This window comes from Pleuronectes platessa, chromosome 16 (assembly GCF_947347685.1).
Source record: "Pleuronectes platessa chromosome 16, fPlePla1.1, whole genome shotgun sequence".
Taxonomy (NCBI): Eukaryota; Metazoa; Chordata; class Actinopteri; order Pleuronectiformes; family Pleuronectidae; genus Pleuronectes; species Pleuronectes platessa.
In genome coordinates this window covers 8,545,452-8,570,641 of record NC_070641.1, presented here as the reverse complement: position 1 = coordinate 8,570,641, position 25,190 = coordinate 8,545,452, and the positions used below count along the sequence as shown (strand labels likewise).

The 25,190-nt window shown below is 42.5% G+C and overlaps 1 protein-coding gene across 2 annotated transcripts; it reads left to right on the top strand.

Annotated features, from left to right (window-relative positions):
• The first annotated feature begins 124 nt into the window (after window positions 1–124).
• Window positions 125–19,650, top strand: setd1a (SET domain containing 1A, histone lysine methyltransferase). Of its 2 annotated transcripts, none has more exons than XM_053443073.1 (21): window positions 125–157; window positions 1,196–1,340; window positions 1,425–1,523; window positions 1,626–1,896; window positions 2,499–2,641; window positions 2,777–3,033; window positions 3,661–5,323; window positions 6,041–7,027; window positions 7,194–7,361; window positions 8,211–8,295; window positions 8,382–8,524; window positions 8,819–8,858; window positions 8,947–9,124; window positions 9,238–9,281; window positions 9,848–11,148; window positions 12,339–12,687; window positions 12,813–12,994; window positions 16,727–16,837; window positions 17,769–17,888; window positions 18,035–18,172; window positions 18,265–19,650. In XM_053443073.1, exons 2-21 carry the CDS (start codon window positions 1,203–1,205, stop codon window positions 18,436–18,438), a joined length of 6,591 nt encoding a protein of 2,196 aa, XP_053299048.1. In that variant the 5' UTR covers window positions 125–157; window positions 1,196–1,202; the 3' UTR covers window positions 18,439–19,650. The 2 variants fall into 2 exon arrangements, with proteins under 2 accessions (XP_053299048.1, XP_053299049.1); XM_053443074.1 differs by having other exon boundaries at window positions 145–286.
• Window positions 19,651–25,190: the final 5,540 nt, after the last annotated feature.

The following is a 25,190-nucleotide window of genomic DNA, read 5'->3' as shown; positions in this document are numbered from 1 at the left end:
CATATTTAACATATTTATATTTTTTAAACCATTTACCTAGCGTTTTGTGTTGCTGCATTAATTTTTTTGACACCAGTTACAGGACTTGAGGAAAGTGCCGGGGAGAAATACAAGGTTGCATTCACGTACACTGATGGAGAACAGGCGAGGCTTTCAGGTTGGTTACGCGATGGCCGCTCTCTCATCAGTATTTGGGTTTTAACGCGAAAACAATGGCTTCGAGGCTCGGAGAGGCCCGCTGCTGTCTTTTCTAACTACCGGAATGTTAGCGGCATCATTTAAGCTGGTTGGTTTTGTTTTAACGCGGGACCGGAGATGTCCCGTTTCTGTTAGGGTCTCAGTGTTTTTCTTGTTCGTCTCCCGGGCCTGGCCGCGGCTGCCTACACTGTTAGCGGCGGGTTGCCACTTTCGGATGAGCGGGCAGTATGTGGGGTCTGAATTCAGGCGGAACGGGGGCAAACCAAGTCCCCAGAGCCGCGTAGAGAAATGCTTCACATTAATGCTGCTTATTAAATGCTGCCGATGTGGACGGGGGGGTCAACAAGATCACAGTTTTGACTATGGACGATCGTGCTAGTTAGCATTAGCATTCGAAGGGTTAACTTGCTCGGGCTAAAGCGAGATGTGGTATAAGTAATTTAACAGCTTTTAACGGTATCTAACGCTGTAGCTAACGATCGTGCTACTCTTGCGGAGTAACTCGGAACCGGGGGTAACGTGCATTTTACGTAAAATGTTTTCAGACGTGGGCGAAGGGCTTCTTTGCATTTTGTTGGTGCATGTTAGCATGTGCTAGCAGCAGGTTGCTAACTGAACTAACTGCCTAGTGACGTAACGCTGGTCATTGTTTTGACAGCGCGCGGCATCTTGGCCATGGGTTGTTATTCTGTTAAATTGAAATGTTATTCTGCGTAGAATATGTTCATCAGGAGATACTAGTCGGAGCAGGGGATATCTGGCTAAGTAAATGTGACGCAGGTCATTGTTGTGTTACGTTACTTTACGAAGTACCTACTGCCAGTGGCCAAATATACTTTCTCTATAGTAACCGCAGCATTTCAGCTCAGTGTATCATCATTAAGCAACTCATTTGTGAACGCTTCACTCAGCCGTTGGGGGTGGTTCTGCTGTGGTTATTGTTCCCAGTCTGTGGCTGCAGCACTGTGTAAAGTCATGGTTTCCCTTTGGCTCTCAGTTGTAGGATGGATCCAGGCTGTGGGGCAGAAACACAAAACGCTGTCAGTTTGCAGTGGAAAAGCTACAAACTCGTCCAGGACCCCGCTATCAGGCGTGTGACACAGAAAATCTACAGATACGATGGAGTACATTTCAGTGTGCCGGTGAGTTGATTTACAGTTGTATATCCTCTATAATAGCCATGCTCTGCCTGCATCGTCATACTGTAATCTGCACATTATTCCCAGGACTCTGGATTTCCTCCTGTGGGTGAATTGCGTGATCCTCGACCCCGGAGGTTATGGTCCAGATATACAGAAATGTCCCTGCCAGTGCCCAAGTTTAAGGTGAGAAAAGCAAGTCAACATTCAGTTCACTCATCCCAGTTAATTCATTTCTTGACTTGATTCACAATCTTTACCCCGATCCTGTCTTTTTTTTACTTACAGCTTGATGAGTTCTATGTGGGTCCCATACCCCTCAAGGAGGTGACCTTTGCTAGACTCAATGACAACATCAAGGAGCCCTTCTTGGCTGACATGTGTGCCAAGTTTGGTGAAGTGGAGGAGATGGAGATCCTGTTTCACCCAAAGACCAGGAAGCACTTGGGCCTGGCCAGAGTGTTGTTCACCAGCACGAGAGGAGCCAAGGACACCGTCAAGCAACTCCACAACACCTCTGTGATGGGTAACATCATTCATGCGCAACTGGATATAAAGGGTGAGTTAATACACCTCATTTGAGGCATCTTTAGTATGAGTGGATTATGAGTAACAAGTTAAACAGTGATTCTTCTGCTTAAAACTCTCAAAACACAGCAAAACACTCTGATGCTATAGCACAAATTTAAATATAACATAAGCACGTTTTATACAAACTAGTTAACTGCACAGTGAACTACAATGCACCCTGTTTACCCATCCAAGGCTCTACAACCACATGTATGCATACATACATACATTTGTAGATGGAATTCATTGTCTTGGTCTTTATCTGCACATAATACAAAAGTTAAATACCTTATAAGAAATGTGTGCCAGCTTTTTATTTCATGCAAGAAAGAGTTATGGTTCATTAGAAAATACTTAAACTTAATTTTAAATTATGTGGAAATATCCACTACCCGGTAAATTGAGATGTGTCATCATTTTTCTGAAATGTCCTGCAGAAACCAACAACCTAAAAACACATATGCTGTCTCTTGGTGGTAGTTAAACCTAATGGTATTTGGCTTGAAATTATAGGTAGAGGCCGTTTATATGTGTGATGAACTCCTTTCTAAGTTTGTATTTATATTTCTCTGAATCTTGTGTCTTATCCAGGACAGCAAAGGCAAAAGTACTATGACCTGATGGTGAATGGGTCCTACACACCTCAGACAGTGCCCCTGGGAGGCAAGGCTTTGACAGAGAGGCTCCAGCCCCCGGCCCCAACACAGCCACAGCCTCAGCCACAGCCTGACACGGTACTTTAAAATTGTCATCTCGATTTTTCTAATATGTGAATGCATATTAAGAGTGATTTGAGTGTTTCATCAGCACTATTATTAGTTCCACATGTTCACGATCAATTCTAAGATATTTTTACTTTCTGTGCACAGTCATCAGAAACTAGGCGGAGGCTCTCTAGTGAGATTGCTGTTTTGGCAGCAGGGGTCCAGGCTCTCACATCAGGAAGTGTTACCCCTTGCCCTGCGGAAACTGTCTTCAGTGATCAGCGCCTGGACACGCCCCCCTCCACCATGGCAGGCCCCTTCACCCCAGCCTCCTCTGCTTCGACTCAGAGTGGTGGAGGAACACCTTACAGCTCCAGATCTGGGACTCCTTTCTCACAAGACTCTGGTTACGCCGGTGCCAGGTTAGTTGTTGATTTTTAGCAGATAAACAGTTGCATGTCAGAATGTTATCACTGTGTCAGTGGTGTTGATATCTTGAGGTGAATTTAGATCCCTCAGTCAAAGCTGAGGCACTCAAACATCATCTATACATTATGAGGCCTCAAGGCATTCTTTATCAAATCATATGTGTTATATCTATATCTGTGATGTATTAATAACTGCCATTAAGATTAAATCACTTAAAAAATGTTAGTACAACTTTTCAAATCTTATCTGCTGATTTACATACAACTGGCAAATATTTTTCTTGTATTCAAATAAAATGAGCTCATGTTAAGAGCGCTGTTGCATCATCAGTATGATTGGACAGTGCACCAATGTTAGTCACCATTATATTACGGTATTTTGCACACTGTGTCCTGAACTTAAAGTTATGTAAATACAACCTAGAATATTGCTGTTTTAACAGCACGAAAAAGTTAAACAGGGATTTGTTCCATTGATCAATCTGCTCAACTGGTAGTGGTGGTATTGGTAGATTGGTTAAGAGTAGTAGTCTGACTCCGCAGTAGCATATTTGTCGATATAAATCATTTTTAGATCCACAAAATAGTAATTTTAAAATCTCCCATGTTTGTATCTTGCAGGCATACTGGCTTCAACACTGGCACTTTGGGCAGTGGTTACCCTCCCCAGGACATGTTACCTTCCTCCTCCTCGTCTTCTGCAGTCTCATCTACTGTCGGAGGATACAAAGTGTCCCGATATTCTGAGGAAGCCCAGGAGCCTTCAGTGTATCATCGAGGTCGCCCTATGTACCCCCCAACCACATCTTACCGTCCCAATGAGCCACCGTGCTTCCCCCCATACCCAAATATTGGAGGGCCTGGGCAAAACATGGCACACCACACCTCAATGCCTCCACCACCCCTTGCCACCCAATATGATCAGCCCGCAATGTCTGACAGGGACAGAGAAAGAGACTCAGGCGGGCGCTACGGTGCAGGGGGTATTGGTTCCAGAAGGTCGTCTTACAGCAACCAACAGGACACAAACTCTTCCTCAAAGTACCATACACATCACTCCAGTCACCACTCAGAACGCAGGGATGACAGGGGGCACCGGCGAGACAGCCTGGGCTCCCGGTCAGGTGACCATAGCCACCAGAAACACCGCAATCATCACCATTCTCACAACCACCATGGTAGCAGCAGCCGCCGAAGGAGCAGCCACGACCGGGACAGAGATCGAGAAAGAGACGGTGACTTTTCAAACAGCTCTGACCCCAGATACAACTCCAGCTCCTACCGCTCTTCCTCTAACAGTATGTCTCCCCCACCCTCATCTTACTCCGCATACTCCTCCAAAGAGCCTGCCCCAGCCACTCCTCAGGGATTGGACGTTTCCACCCTTCAAGGTTGCCCAAGCCTTGCAGAGAGGGGCGCGCCGCCTTCCGTAGGTGCTGACAAAGACTATCATGCTGGTCACCACAGTGCTCTGCCTCCAGCACCACCGCCCCCACCGCCCCTCCCACCAGCTTCTGTTATTGCAGCGGCTGTAGCAGAGACACTTGGAACAATGGACTTCAGCCAGGATAGTCCAGCCCGCGAAGAGCAGTGGACAAAGCCCAAACGCCGTCCCAGCACCCCACCGGCACCGCCGAAGACACCGCCACCTTCCTCACCGCCTCACCCCTCCATTACTTCCTCCTCTGCCTCTCCTTCCTCCACCTCACTCCCTCATCGCCTACCCTCTTCCTCCAGCTCCCCACACCCTCCCCAACGTGACTCCTCTTCACCAGAACCAGATTCCACCAATGAGAGTTTACCCTTCGCTTACCATAGCAGCAGCCTTGACTCTCGTATTGAGATGCTCCTAAAGGAACAGAAGGCTAAATTTTCCTTCCTTGCCTCTGATGAGGAAGATGAAGATGATAGGAAAGAGGACAAGCAGAGGGGCTCACGTGGGGACCGAGGAGAGCGACGAGGTGGGTCAGGTGATTTAACAGGGGAGCACACAGGTGGTAATCAGGTGGGAGACAATGGAGAGAAGGACCAACGGAGGAGAGGGGAAAGAGACAGAGGGAGGAAACGGGGAAAGGGAGGAGAGGGTAGAAAAAGTCCCACTGTACTTAATGCAAACGCACCATCCTCTTCCACCTATTCTCCGCACATCCCGCCACCAGAGGAGCCCCAGACCCAGGTTGGCCTCGCTGGGCCTGGAGCTCTGCACGAGTCTTCAATGGCTGGATTTGCTGATAAACAAGGCACAACAGGAGCACACACACCACCTTTTAACGGACAGAGTCAGGTAAGATCAGCAGCACATAATGAAACCTCAGAGTTCAAAAGCATTGGGACTGCCTTTCTTGTGCTGACAAATAAAATGTATTTTGTTTGTATATGGGTGTGAGTAGTGCTGGAGTTGTGTGTAGACATATACAAGTCTTGCATAGAGCTAGTAAAGAATCGCACTACTCTAGAGGGTGCTACAAGCCAGTGGCGCAAGTCCACAAAATTAACATATCAAGAACTCGCATATCTACATTTAAATTTTGAAAACTGTCAAAAAGACACATATAGACTTCCTCAGCATTTGTGTTAACCATTGTTATAACTGATTATACCTACCACAATTCTTGTCATATATACATGTATAGGTACTTGTTGGCTGCTGATTATTTATTTTGCTGTGGGGCTATAACATTCGAGGGAAGCTCATCGTTTTGTTGAATGCAACAAAAAATGTAACTAAACTCAATCTTGTTACATGCATGATAAGAATGAAAAGCTTTTTTGTAAATGAAAATAACTGTAAAAAAAATGTTCGAAAGAATGTTAAGATCGGCATTATACAAAAACAATGTGCACGTTGTGTTTTGTATTGGTGGTTAAGGCATTTATACTTCATCTTCGCACAATACACACCTTTTTTGTGGCATTGAGATATATTTAAAAGTCCTCAACGTGGTCCATAAAAACATGGGTGATTTCCAAACTTAAAACAGGACACTCTGTTTTCTTTCAGTCCTCCCCTCCCTCCTCAGGGGAAGACATGGAGATATCCGATGAGGAGGAAACGGAGTCAACCATCACAACGGTGACCTCACACCAGCACTTGGTCACCTCAGGTTCCTCACCCTCTTCGTCCCAGGCTGCCATGCCTTCACAAACAGCTGACCCCTCATCTTCATCCCCAAACATCTCTGACTCTGCACAGCACTTTGGTACCTCCATGCATCCACCCATAAACTCCTACCATGCTCATTTGCCTCCACCTCCTGGTTATTCCCTCCAGCCCCCACCTCTCCCAGGAATCCCTCCCCTTCCCCATATGGAGCTGCACTCTGAGTATCCCCCTCCCATGCCCCATCACATGTATGACTATGCCACCTCCATGGAGATGATGAATCAGTACAGCGGTGGAGCTCCTATGTCTTTCCAAATGCAGACCCACATGTTAAGTCGCCTACATCAGCTACGCATGTCGTCATCCAACAGCACTCCGGGCCCTGGCGAGGCCGCCACTGCTGACTATAGCTCCTACCACCTCCACTCTATACCCCCACCACACTCACATCACCCTTACATGGACCAAGAGGGTAGCGGGGCGGGTGCTCATTACGACCAGGACCACCGCTACATGCCCTCTCATATGCCCTACCCATACCCTGACCCTCATAGCACTCAGATACCACCCCATTCACACCATGGCATCCAACCTCCCCATACAGGCTGGCCGCCACATGTCTTGCCAACACACTACCCATCTTACATGCCCCCACCTGAATATGGCACTATGCTGCCCGGGGATGGAGACGAGTACAGGGCTCCAGGGGAGGATATGCCCATGCTGGCTGAGAATCCACATGAGGCCACGGTGCAGATGGTCCTGGCCACTCTGATCCAGGAAATGAAAAACATCATGCAGAGAGACCTGAACCGCAAGATGGTGGAGAACGTTGCCTTTGCCACCTTTGATGAGTGGTGGGAGAGGAAAGAGACCAAGGCAAAGGTAAGGAGGAATACCCTAATCCTTTCAAATAGCTTTTATCTTTCTCAGTAGTAAGCACTCAAGCTGCTGTCATCTGTAGTTATCGTCGTTATTACTTTGAAATGAAAAACAAAGATCACATGTCTCTTATAAATGAGTTTGAATTGTTAATGTTTTCCCTCTCCAGCCTTTCCAGACGATGGTCAGGGGGGTGTCTGCCTTACGGGATGATGAGAAAAAAGAGGAAAAGGTCAACCGTCCACGGGAGCCTCTCACGTCTCTTGTGGATTGGGCAAAGAGCGGTGGCGTGGAGGGCTTTTCTCTCAGAGGAGCACTACGACTGCCTTCCTTCAAGGTAAAAACAAAAACACAAGGACTGTATCTGCATGTTTGACAGCGCACACATTGAGTTGATAAATGAATGCATCTCCAGAGATGTCCATAAGTCTAAAAGCACATTAAAAAACTCTAAAGTTTTCACGTATACCTGGAAATAACCCGAAAGTTTAATAAATCAGAAACATGTAAAAACATAAGTAGGGATGTCATATAAAATAAAGAAATAACAAATTTAAGTTTTGGCACTATTTCTACGAAGATGACATATTTGTGCCTCCGAGTTATATCTCTCTCATTGAAGCATGCGATCAACACTGCGGGGGATTTCCTCGACTGATCCCTTGCTTATTTAAGTCACTCGCCTGACAGCCAGTATTCACCATTCATGTCATAAATAAGGCCATGCCTTATGTTAAGCAGATCATTGGTCTGCAGCATTGTGCTATGGGTAAGAATAGCATCAGAGCTACAGTAAGTGAAACTGTCACAAATTCAATTGTTTCTCTAAGCCCAGAGGGTCTTTCTTGATGGCTAAGCTCATGAAGGTTTATAGAGTAGTAGATGATATTATTATAGATAATAATAAAGATGTAAGAGAACTAAAATGCCTTGGAGAAATTGGATCACCATACAGAGGCAAAGTTCCCTGAGTGGAAGAAGCAACTTCTGTAGATACATATTTGTTCAACAAAAAAACACAAGACTCCTGTCAGTTTAAGCAGTGTCAACAGAGGGCTGTATTGTTGTGGTCAAATAAAGAAAATTTGCAGCTTCTAAACCACTTTTATCTGTAATGTTAGCTGCAGGGGCAACAGTCTGAGTTATCTATGGAAACATTGAATATTTTTTGTATCCAAATGTGCAGGTGAAGAGGAAAGAACCTCAGGAGCTTGAAGAAGGAGACATGAAAAGGCCACGACCTTCGACCCCACCAGACGAGGATGACGAAGGTTTGCTGAGCTGACGTTGAAAGTTTTTAAAAGAACGTAAAGACTAATATGCCTGCTGCATATAACTCTGACACTGTTGTTTCCAGCTGCTGATGGGAGAATGCCAGAGGCGGACAGGCATGCAGCTGAAAGGGACAACAAGAGGAGGAAAACGAAGCCAAGGAATCGTAAACCATGGGAGCTTGACAGCGAGGGAGAGGAGACGTCGGATGGCTCCTCGACGGAAAAGGTGAGGGGGGGGTTTATTCAATCTGTTTTTGTTTTTAAAGCAAACAGAAACAAATACAGATACAGGGTAGGTGTGTTCCCAGTCAATGGTGACTGCCAGCGCAAGTGCATCTTTCAAATGTATTAGTTTCATTCTACGGCTGACCAAAGTTTACATTAATATCTCTGGTTGATCTAAATGGCATTTTTTTATTCAATTTGATTTGAATCATGTTACTTCCTATCTCTGTTCGCTAGATGGCAGCATTTCACTATTATTTTAATGTTGTATCTACAACCTTTCTTCTATGTGCAGGAGGATGAGGAAGAAGAGGGAAGCGAAAAGGATTCTGATGGTAAATCACAACCAGTAATCTCATTATTATGTTTTCATCAGCTGTGTTGTTTATCTCAAACCAAATTTCATATTTATTTATCTTTTAGATGATGGCCTTAGCGCTGACAGTGATGATGAGAGCCTCTCCTCGTCCTCTGATGGGTCTTCCTCTTCTGCATCCTCATCTTCTTCTGAGGATGAGGAAGGAGAGCGGCCTGATAGTGAAGGAGCAGACACCATGGATGAGTCGACCATAGACAGCACAACCGAGAAAGAAGATTACAGGTATAAAGCAGCCTAAGAAATCTTTCATTTGCCAGTATTACTTATTTCAAAGTTGTACTTTTCATGATTTTGTTATTGCTGTTTAATATAATTTTTTCCCAATTTTTCCCCAGGCAAAATAACGCAGCTGCAGTTTCAAAGGCAGGAGTAAAAACAGGTTTGTCAGAACTGCTCATCAACATACACAAATGGAACTAGAATGGCTCTCAATAGTGAGCACACCTCCCTCAATGCAAACAGTCCCATCATGAACCCACACTTAAATTCACTTGATCAAGATTTATGTTTTAATCTGCACCAAATTGCACAAACTCTTCAATAACAGGCCCATACGTTTTGTTTTTAAACAAGGTCCATTAATTTTACTCTGAGAAATCGGCAGAAATGTCAAAGAGCGCACAATGATAAAGTAAAAAAAACAATTCCTGGATCTGCAAAATTGAATGAGTTTTTCCCTGCCCCATACTGTGTTCTTACAACAAGTTTTGTGGCAATCCGTCCAGTAGTTCTTGTGTAATCCCGGTAAATAACAAACACAAAAACAAGGGAACAAACCGAGGCGAAAACATAACCTCCCTAGTGGAGGCAATAAAGGAATAGTTTTCCTTAGTTCTTTTTGTATACAAGCAGACAAAATCAGCTTCTTCTTGGAAACAAAAAAATTCGCGATTTTAACAGTGTTTTGTTTTTAATATTTCTCTTGTCTTTAAATATTTCTCTCAGGTGAAGCCAAGAACAGCAAGACAGACACAACAGCAGCACCCACCAAACGGCCTCCATCACCACCATACCCGCGTCCTTCGTCCCCTGTTGTTCTTCTGCCTCCCCTCAAGAAACGCAGGAAAACAGTCTCGTTCTCCACAGACGAGAACGACAGCAAGATTCAGCTGCCAACTGCAACATTATCTCCATCTCCCTCACAAATGGCCGGTGAGTCTCCCCTCCTTTCTCCTGGGAGACCCCCAGACTTACATGTATCTGCTGCTGCAACCACCTCAACTCGTCCCTCCAAAGGCATCCAGCTTCTCCCCTTTGCCTCAAAACCAGGTGCAAGCAACGCCCTCATTGTGCCCCCACCTGGACGAACTCAAGACTCTGATGAATCCAAAAAGGAACCCCCTGTTTCTCCCCAGACCACCCCTGTCAAATCCCCTGGTAAACGGGGTGCAGGCAAAGACTCTCCCAAATCTCCTGCATCTCCTCTTATGGTGTGCCGCACTGTGCAGAACCTGCCACTGGATCACTCGTCTATGTGCAGGATGGCCTTTGAGGAGGCTCCTCCACTGCCTACTGTTAATAAACGTTCCAGAGGCAGAGCTCGGACACCCAGCCTGTCTGCTTCATCCTGTCACTCCCTCAGAGAGGAAGATGAGGATGAGGAGGAAAGTGAGCAGAAGTTAAGACTCAGAGAGCAGCTTGGGGCATCAAGCCTCCTGCAGCTGGCTTCAGCCTCAGCCACTGATCTGTCTGTGTTGGCTGATGTAGCCTTGAAAATGGACCCTGATGCTGGGGACTCAGAGGAGACAGAGACGTCTGACGAGGCAGAGGAGCAGAAGATGGAAGAGGATCTCTTCTCCCCAGAGTCACTGGCACTGGTTATGAACCCAGAGGGTGTAATTGTCCTCACGGAGCACAACTACTGCAAACCCCCTGTTCTCACAGCACCACCCAGCACCAAAAGGACTTCCACCAGACAAGACTCTTCTGTCTTGCTCCCAGCAGACCTCAACACCATTTCTGGGGTGCTTGAGGCCCCTGAGGAGGTCATTGGAGAGGCGCTACCATCAAGGGGAGATGCAGGAGAACACTTGTCTGCAATTGGAGTGCCTTTTGATTCTGAGGATGTTGGCCAGGCTGCAGCTGTACCTCCATCATCAAAGAAGAAGAGCATGGTCGGTAAGGGTTTAGAACATGAAAAGGAGGAGAGCAAAAAGAGAAGAAGAAAAGACAAAGAAAACCTTGATGTTCATCATACAAAAAAACAGGAGCACCCGGGCAAGAAAATGAAGAAGCGGAAGCTAGAGGTGTGTTGAAATTTTGTTTATTCAGGTTCATTCCTATAAATGTTTCTGCATGTTTTAATCGTGTGTGTCCAACAACATGCTACAATAGCGTGTGACGTTTCAGACTTTAGAAAGTTTTAAAAGTTTTTGGGGGTAAATCCTCAGTTAAGGAAATAATTTATTCTCTAGATTTTTCTTGTGCATGCGCAGATGTCCATACAGAGATAAGCACTGAAACTCTATTAATTGATTTAAACAATTGTTTTGCAAAAGTAACTGATCGATGAGAAGCAGCAATAACAGTACTATTAAACTCTTAATGATGTCCATCCCAAGGCTCTAATATCTTCAAATAAATCATTTGGCTTAATCAGTGGAAATACAAACATGCTGCATAACTATAATATGTATAGATTTGATTTTTAAAGTTTAAAAGGTACCAGGGATATTACGATTCTAAAACTTAAAGCTGTCTGCAAGCTAGCACAGTGGGCTGCTGTTTAGCAATGTTGCCCCTCCAGGCTCAGCTAAGGTAGTTTTCTGTAGAGTTTGCGTGTTCTCCCCCGGTTGCCATTGGTCTTCACTGCATACTCGGACTCTCCCACAGTCCTGCATATTGAGTTACGTTGATTGGAGACTCTGAAGTCTAAATTGACTGTCGGTGTGAATGTGAGTACAAATGGTTGGTTGTGTATGTATGCTGGCCATGTGATGGTCTGTCCAGGCCGGGTGTACAACCCTCACATACCTTCAACCCTCAAGAGGACAAGATAAGGATAGAGATTGAATCAATGATGAATGTCTGTCAGGTTCTCTTTTTATGTCTGTTTTTTGATAGATTATTTTCTATCGATCCTTCGGCATCAATTGAGATAGAAGATTGTGGATTGTGCTTGTTTCTCATGAAACTTTAGACATGTGTAATTATCCATCATATACACATACATGTGTAGGCAAGTCTGTGAAAATGAAATGAACCTACTTTACAATATTAAGCCATTGTATTTACTATTTTTAGTGACTGAAACTGTCCAGTAGATGTTATCTGTCATGTGACATCTTCAACTGAGCGGTAACTGCAAGGCCAGTGATAGTTGTTTGGTTGCTTAGTTTGGACCATGTGGAAAAGAGATTATAAACGAACATGGATATGTACTGGATGATAGTTGTGGTCCCCTCACTGTCATTAATATTCCTCTTCCTCTGCTCAGGACTCTGAGGAAGATGTGGACGTGGAGGAGCTTGAGTCCGGGGAGCTGTCCAGCACAGACACAGAGGACGATGTGGTTGAAGAGGTGAGGAAGAGCGAACGCCTCTTTCTGCAGGAGGCGGGCATAACGACGCCCCAGCGTTGGCCGAAACCTGATCCAGCCCCTGAGACCCTAGCCATGAAGTTTGACAACCGCAGTGAGTTTGAGCAGATGACCATCCTGTATGACATCTGGAACTCTGGGCTGGATGGTGAAGACCTGATGTTGCTGAAGAAGACTTATGAGAAGCTGCTCCAGGACGACCACAGCTCTGACTGGCTCAATGATACTCACTGGGTCGGCCACACCAATATCCTTTTCAATGACTACCTTTTTCATTAAAATACACCTTTGGGTTTTTAAATTGAGAGAGTTTGTAAAGTCTACATTTTCATTGTGTGGTAACCTTGTAATGACCTTGACCTTGAGCTGCACTAACCAATTTGCCGAACCCTCGGCGTAAGAAGAAGACCCCGGATGGGCAGCTTCGTGAGCACGTTACTGGTTGTGCCAGGAGCGAGGGCTACTACGCCATCAGCCGCAAGGAGAAGGACGTGTATCTGGACCTGGATCTGCCTGAGCAGGTCATACGGGAAGTGGAGAACGTTGACAACATGGTAGGCCTCTGCCCATTTTCATTGTCTTTCTCTCTACAGTATTTAACCATTTGTATTTATCCGCACCATGTTTCTGTTCAATTGAAATGTATAGCAACACACTTAAAAGTCTGTGGTTCTCCGAAGATTTTAACAAATTCCTTTTAAAATGACTCTTTTATATCTATCATATGGATTTAATCTAATTGAGAAACAAAGTAAAATAAATCGTAATACTTCCCAAAATTCTGCCAGACTTTCCATGTGGAAATAAATACTCTCTTTTTGTGAGTTTGGGCAGTCTGTCTCATGCCAGGGATTTTTCATCGAGCATCAGACTGAGCTTTGGACATTCTTGAGATAATGTTCAGCATTAATCTTGATAACAGGGTTCAAGAGGGTTCAATAAAATACAGCCTCAAGGTTAACCTGTAATTTTATAGTCGGAGTCAAGCATATGTTTAATAAGTTATCCTTACAGAGTCAGTTTTGAAGGAAGATTTCAAAACTGAAATTCCTTTGCAGTGAAATTCTGTGGAAATGAGTCAACGTTCACAAGAAATTCCCAACGGGATTCAAGACCACGCAGTGGGAAGAATTCTATTCTTCGGTCCCAAGCTGGCTCTGTAAACCAGCTTTTGGAGATCCGGTGGTTGCGGAGTATGATAATTACAGATGGGGAACTTGGCGCTTGATAATAGACCATTGGAGTTCCAGAGTAGGTCCTCAGTCATTTGGCTCAGATAACTTGTAATTTTGGATTCAAGGTGGTAAATAAGGATTTCCAAATGGAAGTAGTTGGATGTGATGTAGTTTTTCTAAATAGCGGATCAGCACAAAGATTTATATCTTTTCTAATAGTCTTGATGAGTCCAAAGGATTCACACAAATTATATGAAACAGTAAGTATTGGTTGAAGCTCATAATGCCGCCACATTGGCGATAGCTGTGGTTGGAGGAATGATGTTTTCCGCTTAGTCTCTCCCAGTTTTTAAGACAATATCTCAGAAACACATCCAGTTAATGCTTCATATTTGCCATAGTTGAATTTAACACTGAACCAATAGATTTGGGGGAGTCAAAGGTCACTTTGAATTAACTGTTATTATGATATAATAGCAGGGTGAGTGAGAGGATTCCAAAATCTGAAAATGAAATCAATAAGACCTGCTATCAAACTGAAAAACCACGCTATTGAATAAAGATAGGGTCAAAATCCATAGTTTATGCATTATCTTAATTTGGGAAGGACATGATAGTCTCAGTTCCGGTTTTTGTGAAGCATCTCAGCAAAAAAATGGTGTAAGGAAACAAAATGTCACACATCATTGACAACTAAAAGCTAAAACCCTGTTTGGCTAAATTTAAGGAGAAAAGCTGAAATCAGGTGGTGTGCAATTACTTGTGTATTGAAGTTGACTTGAACGGATGGATGTAACTAATTTTCCAGACATATGTTAAGTGGTCAAGAAACAATTTTTCAAACCTTATCGGTTTTACTTGCATGAGAGCTAGTGCACATAAACATATTTTTTATCTTTCATGTCCAAACCATTGGTAAAACCATACCTGTCGCGTTGACTTTATCTGAAAACAGTTAAGTGGGGTCTGTGCCAAGGACAAGCTAAATCTTTTTGAGCCTTGACTCTATTCCTTCCTGCTGATGCATTTCAATGATAAACAGCACAGTTTAAAATAAGCAAAGGAAATTATTCTGACCCAGACATCCAGGAAAGCTGTTGTTTCTCTTTATACAGTTGGCTCCTTTCTCTCCCTCTGGTTTGTGTTAGGGTTTCTAAGCCAAAGGTCAGGATCTTCTGATGACATCAAGATAACAGTTTAGGCAATCAGGCCATGATTCATTCAGTTGGGCATTTAGTTCTTTGTTTTAAAAAAAACAATTTTTTTCTTACAGCCACATATATGGTTCAATGGCGTATAAGGATTTTCAACATGCCAATTTTAAAATACCAAAAATGTTTGAATAATTTCCAACCTATTATGTGAATGTTGTGTACACCTAAAATCATATAAACATTTAAAATTATTTGATTTAGTCTTTTTTCATCAAGATGAATTGGCCGTGGCCTTATTAATGTCAAGTGGTGCATCCGTAATTTATCTCTAAAATTAATTAATTTCCTTTATATGCTTACATTTTTTTTAACTTCTTAATAATATAAAGTCATTAGTAACAAAGTAGTTGCATTTTTTGGAGTTTTTGTAAATAATGATCTTATATTTGTGTTCTATAATGTCAACGTCCCCTTATTAAATGTAGTTAACTGCTTACACTTATTTTCCCGGTAAAGTAGTGCATAAATGGATCTACCATTCATTTAAGCATACTGTATCAGTTATTAATATTTCAGCCACAGAAATTTCATATTTGATGTTAAATTTAATACAGGTCATAGTATTATTGGTCGCACCACATGATATGAAAACCTATCGTTTAAAAAGATCAATAAACAATAATTTGCAACAAAAATGTAACATAAACCGTTGTTTCTGAAATATGAAAAAAAAAGACTAATTGCATAAATAATACTTAAATAAAGCACTTTATGTATATAAATAATTAATTGAATATAAATGAATGATGCGCCACATGATATTTGGTCGCACCACATGATATTTTCTGGTTCACCCAATATTTACAGCCACAGAATTGGCCACCTAAAAAAAACTGACTAGTTCAGCACAAAAGGTCACTATGAAATTTATAATCAAAATATATATTTTTAGAAATAACTTCAAATTCACAGTTTGTTTGAGGTCATACCACATGATTTCCAAATGTGGAACTACTACATACCAGCTGTGACAACATTGAAACAACTAATGTTTTTTGCAAATTTAAAGTGTATTTAATACTTTTTTTTAACAGAAGGAAAAGAAAGTCGGACAGAAAATATAGGCGTCACGTCAATGACCCACATATAATTTATTCATTATAGATTTGACATACAACTCAAGTTTGTTTCACACACTGCCAGAAGTGCTGTTAGGAAAACTAGGAACTGATATTTGGGTGAAATGTGTTTGGTTGCTATGAATGACTTTCTGGCTTCGTGCTGTGTCTCACTGTCATCATGGAAAAAAAGTACGTGTGTCCATAGTCAAGGCAATCACACAATATTTGTTATAACCGGTGACTTAGTGTTTTGATGTTGGCGCCTGAGTCCAGTGTGCAGGAGGCAGAAAAGAATTGTCATCAACAAACTTGCTCACTGTGAATTCTGACAGGGAGCTGCTCTTTTTACACATCAGCTCCATGGGGCATCACACAGACTTTGCACCAGGGGGCTTTCATGTTAACATCTGTTGATTGACCAGTGGATTGATTCAACTCATTGCTTTAACTAATCTTCATTTTTGTTCATTGAATAATGATTTTGAGAGGTTTTTACACTTTTTTTCGACAAGGTTTGATATGTAAAAAACTTGAGATACTTGCTGATATCATAAAGAAAGACAAAGAAATCTGTGTTCGTATTCTGTATTTATAGTTAGTATCATAAATAATATCATAAATAGCAGAAACAGAAGAGAAACTTCCCTCCGTTCTTCCTCTTTCTACTCAGTCATGTCTACGTTGTCTGCCACTGGTTTCAAAATAACCCTGACCCACACAGAGTGGCTGTTCAGTGCTATGTTGGTTCATTCTCCTCCAGTCCAAGGCCAGTTGATAACATGATAATGGGTCATAGGCTCATTTGTAAGTCTCGTCCTTGTCTTGTTTCCCTTCAGGGTGTTAACCGGGTGCTGTCAGAGAGACGCTCGGAGCAGCGACGCCTCCTCACAGCCATCGGCACCACAGCTCTCATGGACTCTGACCTGCTGAAGCTCAACCAGCTCAAGGTACAGCTGCGTTTCCTTATGAACACCGTCACATGCACCTCATACAGTGTTTGAAACTATTGGGCATTATAGTCAGCCATTATGCTTTACACATAACCCTTTTAATTGTATATAATAATTATCTTGATATTCAATATTTTCCTAATAAACCCTTTTAGAAAGAAGAAATCTTCCCACAGCTTTGGAATTAACTTAAGTCACTAAAAAGATGCCTCAGAGAAATGAAGTTCCTGTCCCTGCATTTGGCTGCCACTTAAAATGTTTCTCTCAACTTTCAATTTGTTCAAACATTATTATCTGCACTAACTGTCACGATATAAATAGTGTTTACACAGGGCAGAGCTACATCCTACTTAAAGTACTTAACTGAAATGATGGTTCAAACAAGACACTGACAAACAAATACTGAGAGCATGTGAAAAAAAAATTCTGGCTTTGGCAACTGTGCACTACAGAAACAGTGAAGTAATCTTCATGGAAGATAAAACCACCCTGAAAATGGATATTTGGGTGTTTGCTGTTTGGCACTGGAACTGTGATAAATACTGACTTAGAACATTCTTGCAAACTGTGGATTACCAAAGCCTGGATACTCAAAGTAGCCCTTTCTGCTTACTTGTACTGTAAAATATATGTTTACACTGATTTTTATATTCAGAAGGATGTAAAGTTTGCTTAAATTGTAAACCAAATTGTTTTTTTTATTCTTTAGAGGAACCAACCTTTTGGTTTGAGTCAAAAACATGGTCTCTCTTCATATATATCAGTTGGTTATTCTCTCTGATAGAGATGCTACAATCGTGCTCAGTGAAGCTTCTCTCGTCTGTCTGGAACTCAGAATTTATCCGATTATCTGAAATCTCCTCCTTTATGAATCTTATAAAACTGCCAAGACCATTGTTACAGTGGCTCTGTTTTTCTTCCCATGCAGTTCCGCAAAAAGAGGCTTCGTTTCGGACGCAGCAGGATCCATGAGTGGGGCCTGTTCGCCATGGAGCCCATTGCTGCTGATGAGATGGTCATCGAGTATGTGGGTCAGAACATCCGACAGGTACAACCTCCCCTAATATTTTATTTCTAGCGACAACATTAACAATAATATTGAATTATTATTAATGCATTATAGTGTTAAGCTTTGTTAGTGCAATGTTACTCAGAGTGGAAATAGGATCAGTGAGCAAATTCTTGTGTGTCCAGATGGTTGCTGACAATAGAGAGAAGCGGTACGCACAGCAGGGCATCGGGAGCAGCTACTTGTTCAGAGTGGACCACGACACAATTATAGACGCCACCAAGTGTGGCAACCTGGCACGATTCATCAACCACTGCTGCACTGTAAGTCTGAACGTCCTCACTCACGTTTTAGATTTATTGTGTTTTATTTGTAGAGCTGTGGCTGATCCGTATCTCGTGTTTTGCTTTTCTAGCCAAGCTGCTACGCCAAGGTCATCACAATAGAGTCTCAGAAAAAGATTGTGATCTACTCGAAGCAGGCCATCGCCGTCAACGAAGAAATCACCTACGACTACAAATTCCCCCTGGAGGACAACAAGATCCCTTGCCTGTGTGGAACAGAGAACTGCCGTGGGACACTCAACTAGTGGACACATTTCTCTCCCTCACTCGCCAATGGCCAGCCAAACATGGAAACCCTCCCTCCATATGGTTTGCCCTCCTCAGACTGTGCATAGAAAAAAAAAGCCACCCTCAGATGTCCCCAGACGCTCCTCCGGATGGCCTTGCAGCAGCCCTCACAATACCCAGGAACTAGAGACGCGCACACTCTTGCACTTTTCACGTATATTTTAAATTCCCTTGGCAGTTTCACAGACCAGTGTGTGGCAGGGTTGTGCAACCTGGCATGTGAAAATAATTCGAGAGGGCCTCTGCTTCAGCATGAGTTCTTCTGTGGCAGTATTGTTTGACTTGATTGGGTAATATCCCTGCAGCCAGGCCCGAAGGGCCTTTTTATTTCCATGCCAATGTCCAGGAAGCCGGATTGCAGGAAGACAATGAAAACTGAAAAAATTAAAAAATACCAGTATTTTACGACTACATCAGCTCACGTATTCTACAGCCTGGGATCACGCTTCCAGTGTCAAATCCCGCCCTGCACCCACTGACCCGCCACCCCCACAGATCCGCATACAGACGCACAGGAATATCCAACGAATTCAGGGTTTTTCAGACGACAAACTTCAATCAATTTGGTCTTCAGTTATGCAAGATTTCCAAGTGTGAAGATTTGTTTCGAAGCTTTTTTCTTGTTTTATTTCACGATATCATGATAATATTATTGTTATTAATGGTCTTGTTATTTAGTTGCATTGGCTGTAAGTATCTTACAGTGAAATAAGCTTCAGTGTACCCAACCACTGTCCCCAGTGGCTTGTGATTCACCAGCTCTATAAAACTGTTGCTTCCCTTCTTCACTGTGCGTTACTCTCCTGGTTTGCCACAACCTCCTGTCTGGAGAGTAAAGTCCTTTCAACTGTTTTTAACCCCCGAAGTGAACATATGTGAGTTAAGTTCAAGCTCAGTGTGTTATTTTTTACACCGCTGCTGATTTCTGTCTGCAGGATCAGCACAACCAAAATTGGCCTGTCTTTTTTTTTTCTTTTTTTTTTCTGGTTCTTCCCCGAGTTTGTGCTCCATCAACTACAAAATCTTGTACGGAGTCAAGTATTTGTTTTGTAGGATCTTTGTCTGTCTCTCTGTCTGTCTGTTTTGACCTGTTTGTTCCATTGCATCCTTCTGTTCTCTTTTAACCAGCAGCTGTTTTTATTTCAAGAGGGTATAAACATTTTCTGCTGTTTGACTTGAGTCACTGTGTGTGCGACAGATGTTTTTAAAATGCACATTTTAGGTCAGGTCACTTTAAAGGTTTAGTTTCTTTTTTTTCCCCCTTTCCAGAATTCATTAGTAACTCTTTTCTTTGAGTGTAGTATCGAAAAAACCTCCAACTGAAGAGCTTTATCAGCTTAAGGCAAACAATTGTCCCGCTCACCATCTGTTTGCAGTGTAGACTGGTGGTAGCTGCAAACTGTGCCTGTAGGAAAAATGAGCCTCAGCAGGTTTGTGATATGCTGCAGGCCGACTGACGTCTATGGCCTCCTTGTTGCATCTCTTGTTTTTCAAATGGATATGGCCGTCCAAAGTTTAACTCTTAACTAGCAGAAAACTCTTTGTTTTGTTCCCGCCCAAACAGGAAAAAGTGTAAGATATTTCTTGTTGTTAAGGAAGCCTTTCAGTACAAACCAACACTCTTGAATACAGGATGAAAAGACAAGAGGAAAAAAAAAATGAGATCTTGTAAATATTGTAGAGGTGTTTGTTTCTCGTAGAAACACACTGATTCCAAGCTGTAAATATGTTGTTCCATTTCCTCTCTCGAGGAGGAAATATGTTCATACCTTCCATTCATTTATTTTGTATCGTTTTTCCTTTTAATTTGATGATTATTTTAATATTATTTGCAATATTTCTCTTGTATTAATGCGTTGGACCCTTTATTAATGGTGCATTAAAATATTTTTTAAATAAATGAAACCTGCTTTTTTTTCTAAAAATGATTTTCAGTGTCCTGCTGTTAGAAGTAGAGGTTTAAGGTTATGTCGACAATGATATAGCGTGAGTCTCAAGAATGCTGTCTGCCAAGCGGTGGATTACATGCTGGATACCAGCTACACAGTGTACAGATACAGTGCCTTGCATAAGTATTCACCCTCCTTGGACTTTTTCCCATTATGTACTGTTACTAACTGGAATTCAAATAGACTTAAATAAACTTTTTCCCGTTTGATCAACAAAACATGCATAGTACTTTGGAGGTGCAAAATAAATTTTATTGTGACACAAACAATAATGAGAACAAAAAAGTTGACATCTGTTGGGTGCATAAGTATTCACCCCCCTGTGTCAATACTTGGTAGAACCCCCTTTTGCTGCAATTACAGCTGCAAGTCTTTTGGGGTATGTCTCTACCAGCTTTGCACATCTAGAGATGGAAAGGTTTGTCCATTCTTCTTGGCAAAAAAGATGAAGCTCAGTCAGATTGGATGGAGACCGTCTGTGAACCGCAATCTTCAAGTCTTGCCATAGATTCTCTATTGGATTGAGGTCTGGGCTTTGACTGGGCCATTTTAAGACATTAACATTCTTTAATCCAAACCATTCCTTTGTAGCTCTGGCTGTATGTTTAGGGTCATTGTCCTGCTGGAAGATGAACCTCCGCCCCAGTCTCAAGTCTTTTGCAGACTGCATCAGATTTTCTTCAAGGATTTCCCTGTATTTGGCTCCATCCATCTTTCCCTCTATTCTGACCAGTTTCCCTGTACCTGCTGAAGAGAAGCATCCCCACAGCATGATGCTACCACCACCATGTTTCACTGTTGGGATGGTGTGCTCAGGGTGATGGGCAGTGTTGGGTTTTCGCCACACATAGCGTTTTGCATTGAGGCCAAAAAGTTCAATTTTGGTCTCATCTGACCAGAGCACCTTCTTCCACATGTTTGCTGTGTCTCCCACATGGCTTCTGGCAAACTCCAAACGGGATTTTTTATGGATCCCTTTCAACAATGGCTTTCTTCTTGCCACTCTTCCATAAAGGCCAGATTTGTGGAGTAGACGACTAATAGTTGTCCTGTGGACAGATTCTCCCACCTCAGCTGTGGATCTCTGCAACTCCTCCAGAGTAGCCATGGGCCTCCTGGTTGCTTCTGATTAATTTTCTCCTTGTCCGACTCTTCAGTTTGGGTGGACGGCCTCCTCTTGGTAGGTTTGCGGTTGTGCCATATTCTTTCCATTTTCTTATGATGGATTTTATGGTGCTCAGAGAGATGTTCAAAGCTCTGGATATTTTTTTATAACCTAACCCTGCTTCATATTTCTCCACAACTTTATCCCTGACCTGTTTGGTGAGCTCCTTGGTCTTCATGATGCTGTTTGTTCAGTAATGATCTCCAACAAACTCTGAGTCCGTCACAGAACAGGTGTATTTATACTGAGATTAAATTGCAGACAGGTGGACCCTATTTACTAATTATGTGACTTGCAAATGTGACTTGTGAATGCAATTGGTCGCACCAGATCTTTGTTAGGGGTTTCACAGTAAAGGGGGTGAATACATATGCACTCAACACTTTTCAGATTTTTATTTGTAAATAATTGTGAAATCCATGTAATATTTCCCCCCACTTCCAAATGATGCACTATTTTGTGTTGGTCCATTACATAAACTCACGATGAAATAAATTTTAATCTGTGGTTATACCATGACAAAATGTAGAAAAGTCCAAAGGGGGTGAATACTTATGCAAGGCACTGTACCTAGCTGGTAGAGTCAACAGGAAGTTGTGGAAGTCTCTGCACCTGCAACTTTTTTTAAAGAGCGTCAGAGGAAGCATTTGAAAACTCTGATTTCATCAGATGATGGTGGCCCGAGTTACAAAATCTCATGTCTCTGCCAAGCCATTGTGCTGTTATTCTATTAAGATAAAAAAAAAAAAAAAATGCACACCTTATCAGAATTTAAAGTGGAAAAGACACATTACTTATATGCAGGAAATGTTATTCATCATCTTCCTCTGGGTAGGAGGAAGGCTGTTTTTTACTGGAAATGGAAGGATATTGCCTGTCGGCGTGTGATGACGGTACAAACCAGTGTTCTGCAACTAACACCACAGTTTCCTTGTTGTTAGAGGTGTCATTGATAGTGTTCCCATGATGTCACCTAAATCTGGGTCAGTTGGGACTACAACTTTAGAAATTCTGTAGCCTCCAACTTATCTGTTGTTCAGGCAAGCAGCCTATTGGCCACATAACATGTCAAACTATTAAGTATAGTTGAGTAAGTCTGCATCCATATAAATAATAGAAAAGGAGTAAAGTTCAAGTGCAAACCTCCACCATCGTCTCAGACACGCCACACACATTCAGTTGTTCTGTTCTTCAACCAAACCTCTAGAATTACAAAGTTTTGACTTAGTCCAATTTAAGTGGTTCTGACATTTACCTACATTTACCTAAACTCCTCTAACATTTCTGCCTCAGAGGCAAATTCTGTTCAATACAAATTTCCCTGGGAGGCTGTATCATGACTGTGTGTGTGTGTGTGTGTGGGGGGGGGGGGGGGGTTGCATTGTTTAAACCTGTGAAGCAAGTACAGAATGCGTCAGAACCCACGGGTGAGTTCACTGTCAATAGCGAGTTTCCTAGGAACGCACATGGATGGGACTCTGAACAGTTTTCCTCCGAAAGACAGTTTAGGTTTGTTCAGTCAACATTTGTAAAATAAAGCCAGTCAAATGAAGAAGGTATATTGGATGTTCATAGGGAAAATCAGCAGACAATAAATGACAGATTTGCTCATTATTATTGCCATTTTTTATATTCTTCATTTGATATAATATTTTTTAAACCCAATGTATTTGGAAAATTAACTAAGTAGGGGAGAGCGGGGTAATGTGGGACATTTTTTACATTTGCTCCCCTCTAGGCGAGCTAAAATGATATATCAGTCAAATTTACACATTTCCTATTAATTCAGGATGTTTTCTAGAAATGGAAATGATCAGAATGTCTTCAGGACAAACGGCACTGAAAATATGATTGTTTTAAAAAAGTGGTCTCATGTCCCACTTTACCCCAGCTACGGGGTAAAGTGGTCCACTTACTTTTTCCACTTTAAAACTACCATAACAACACATGTTGTAATAGTTAAAATCCCGACAGCTAGATTGACAACCACTAATATCGGACTAGTAACAGAATCATAGGGATTGGTCAATTAACCACATTTATGATTATTATGATTAATGTGATCTCTTGCAGACCCTAGCTAACCTGCACATTGTTTCTCTGTCCAATTGGCAGGGACAGGGATATTGTTTTTCACTGCTTATTCAAATGCCAGTTCACGGCACTTAACTGGAGCAAGGCCATGGAACTGGTCAGCTAGTTGTTTCAAGTGTTTGGCTCCTCCTCCATCTCATCTGTGAATATTCTCTTTACCTCAGCTACTGCACCCCAGGCTACTGATTTTACTTTCCCTTTCTCTTTTTTCTTTATGAATCTTTTGAGGGTTGTCTTATTAATATTTCTATCCCTTCCAGCTTTTCTTAAGGACTTCTTTCCTTGCATGACCTCAGCGGCTGCACTCTCCATCTCTGTGAGGGGTGTTTGGCCCCAGGTTGTCTTCCTGGTGTAGTTTCTTGGCATGATGGCTTTTCTACAATGTTTATGACATTAAAAATAAAACATATGTAATGTAATATAACACTAAAATATGTTTAAGACTAAACTTAACTTGTGCTTCATGGTGGGGTAAAGTGAGACACTGTCCCACTTTACCCCACAGCATTTGTCCCACTTTACCCCGAAGCCACCGTTTTAGAAAAACAACATTTCTTAGCAATTCAGGCTAATCTTCAGCTAGCATCAATCACATGGTTTTAAAAACACATTTTTGTGAAAAAACATACTTTCCACAGCACCTGCACCAACTTCTCCTTCATGGCAAGGGGGGAATGGGAGGGGCTTGAAAACATAATGGTCAAATGACCACAAATGTGTTCCGTTGCCTAGATATAGGGGGTGTCTCACATTACCCGATGTCCCACATTACCCCGCTCTCCCCTATGGTTGAAACCTATTTAGTAGTTGAAGAGTAACCTTATGCATCCCTGTCTAATGACTTTATGACCTGAGCTGTTTTATGGACTGAACTGTTAATGACATGAGAATTGCCAGAGCCTTGTGCGACTGAATTACCCATCACAGGAAGGAGTGTATGTCTTCTTATCACCTTAGGAAACACATGTGAATCAGCTGTTTATATTTAGATTCCTCTCCTTCCCCCACCTATGGAAACAGGCCGGACTGGTTCAGAGAGACAGCCCTAAAGCCTGCGATATAAAATGTGCGCATCTGACTGTTCTTCATCTTCACTCTGAGATCCTTGTGGTTTCCCTGTGTTGATCCTTTCTGCAGAAAGCCCCTTATTTAATACACGTAGATAACTTTGTTGTGTCCAGCCTCTTGTATCTCCAGATTTCCATCACAATTTGGTGTCAGAAGTGGGATCACACGACTGGACGGATCTGGACTCGGTGTCTATGGTTGACTGATCATCTTGGAAAAATTGTTTCCAGCCTTAGCCTCCCCATTAGGACAGGTGAGATGCAAAGCCCCAAAGAAGCAGCAGCTGATATCGACTCTGGTCCACAGCTCAGCGGCACAATGTCCGACACTCAGCGGCCTCTCGTCTACCTCATCACCGGAGGATGCGGGTTCCTCGGCCGGCACATGCTGAGGGTTTTGCTGGAGAAGGAGGACAACCTGCAAGAGGTGCTGG

Excerpts from the sequence above, each read along its gene's own strand:
- setd1a (XM_053443073.1), top strand. The coding sequence starts at position 1,203 with ATGGATCCAGGCTGTGGGGCAGAAACACAAAACGCTGTCAGTTTGCAG. Across the intron at positions 3,034-3,660 it reads TCTGGTTACGCCGGTGCCAG|GCATACTGGCTTCAACACTG; the intron begins GTTAGTTGTTGA and ends TGTATCTTGCAG. Across the intron at positions 9,282-9,847 it reads AAAGGCAGGAGTAAAAACAG|GTGAAGCCAAGAACAGCAAG; the intron begins GTTTGTCAGAAC and ends TATTTCTCTCAG.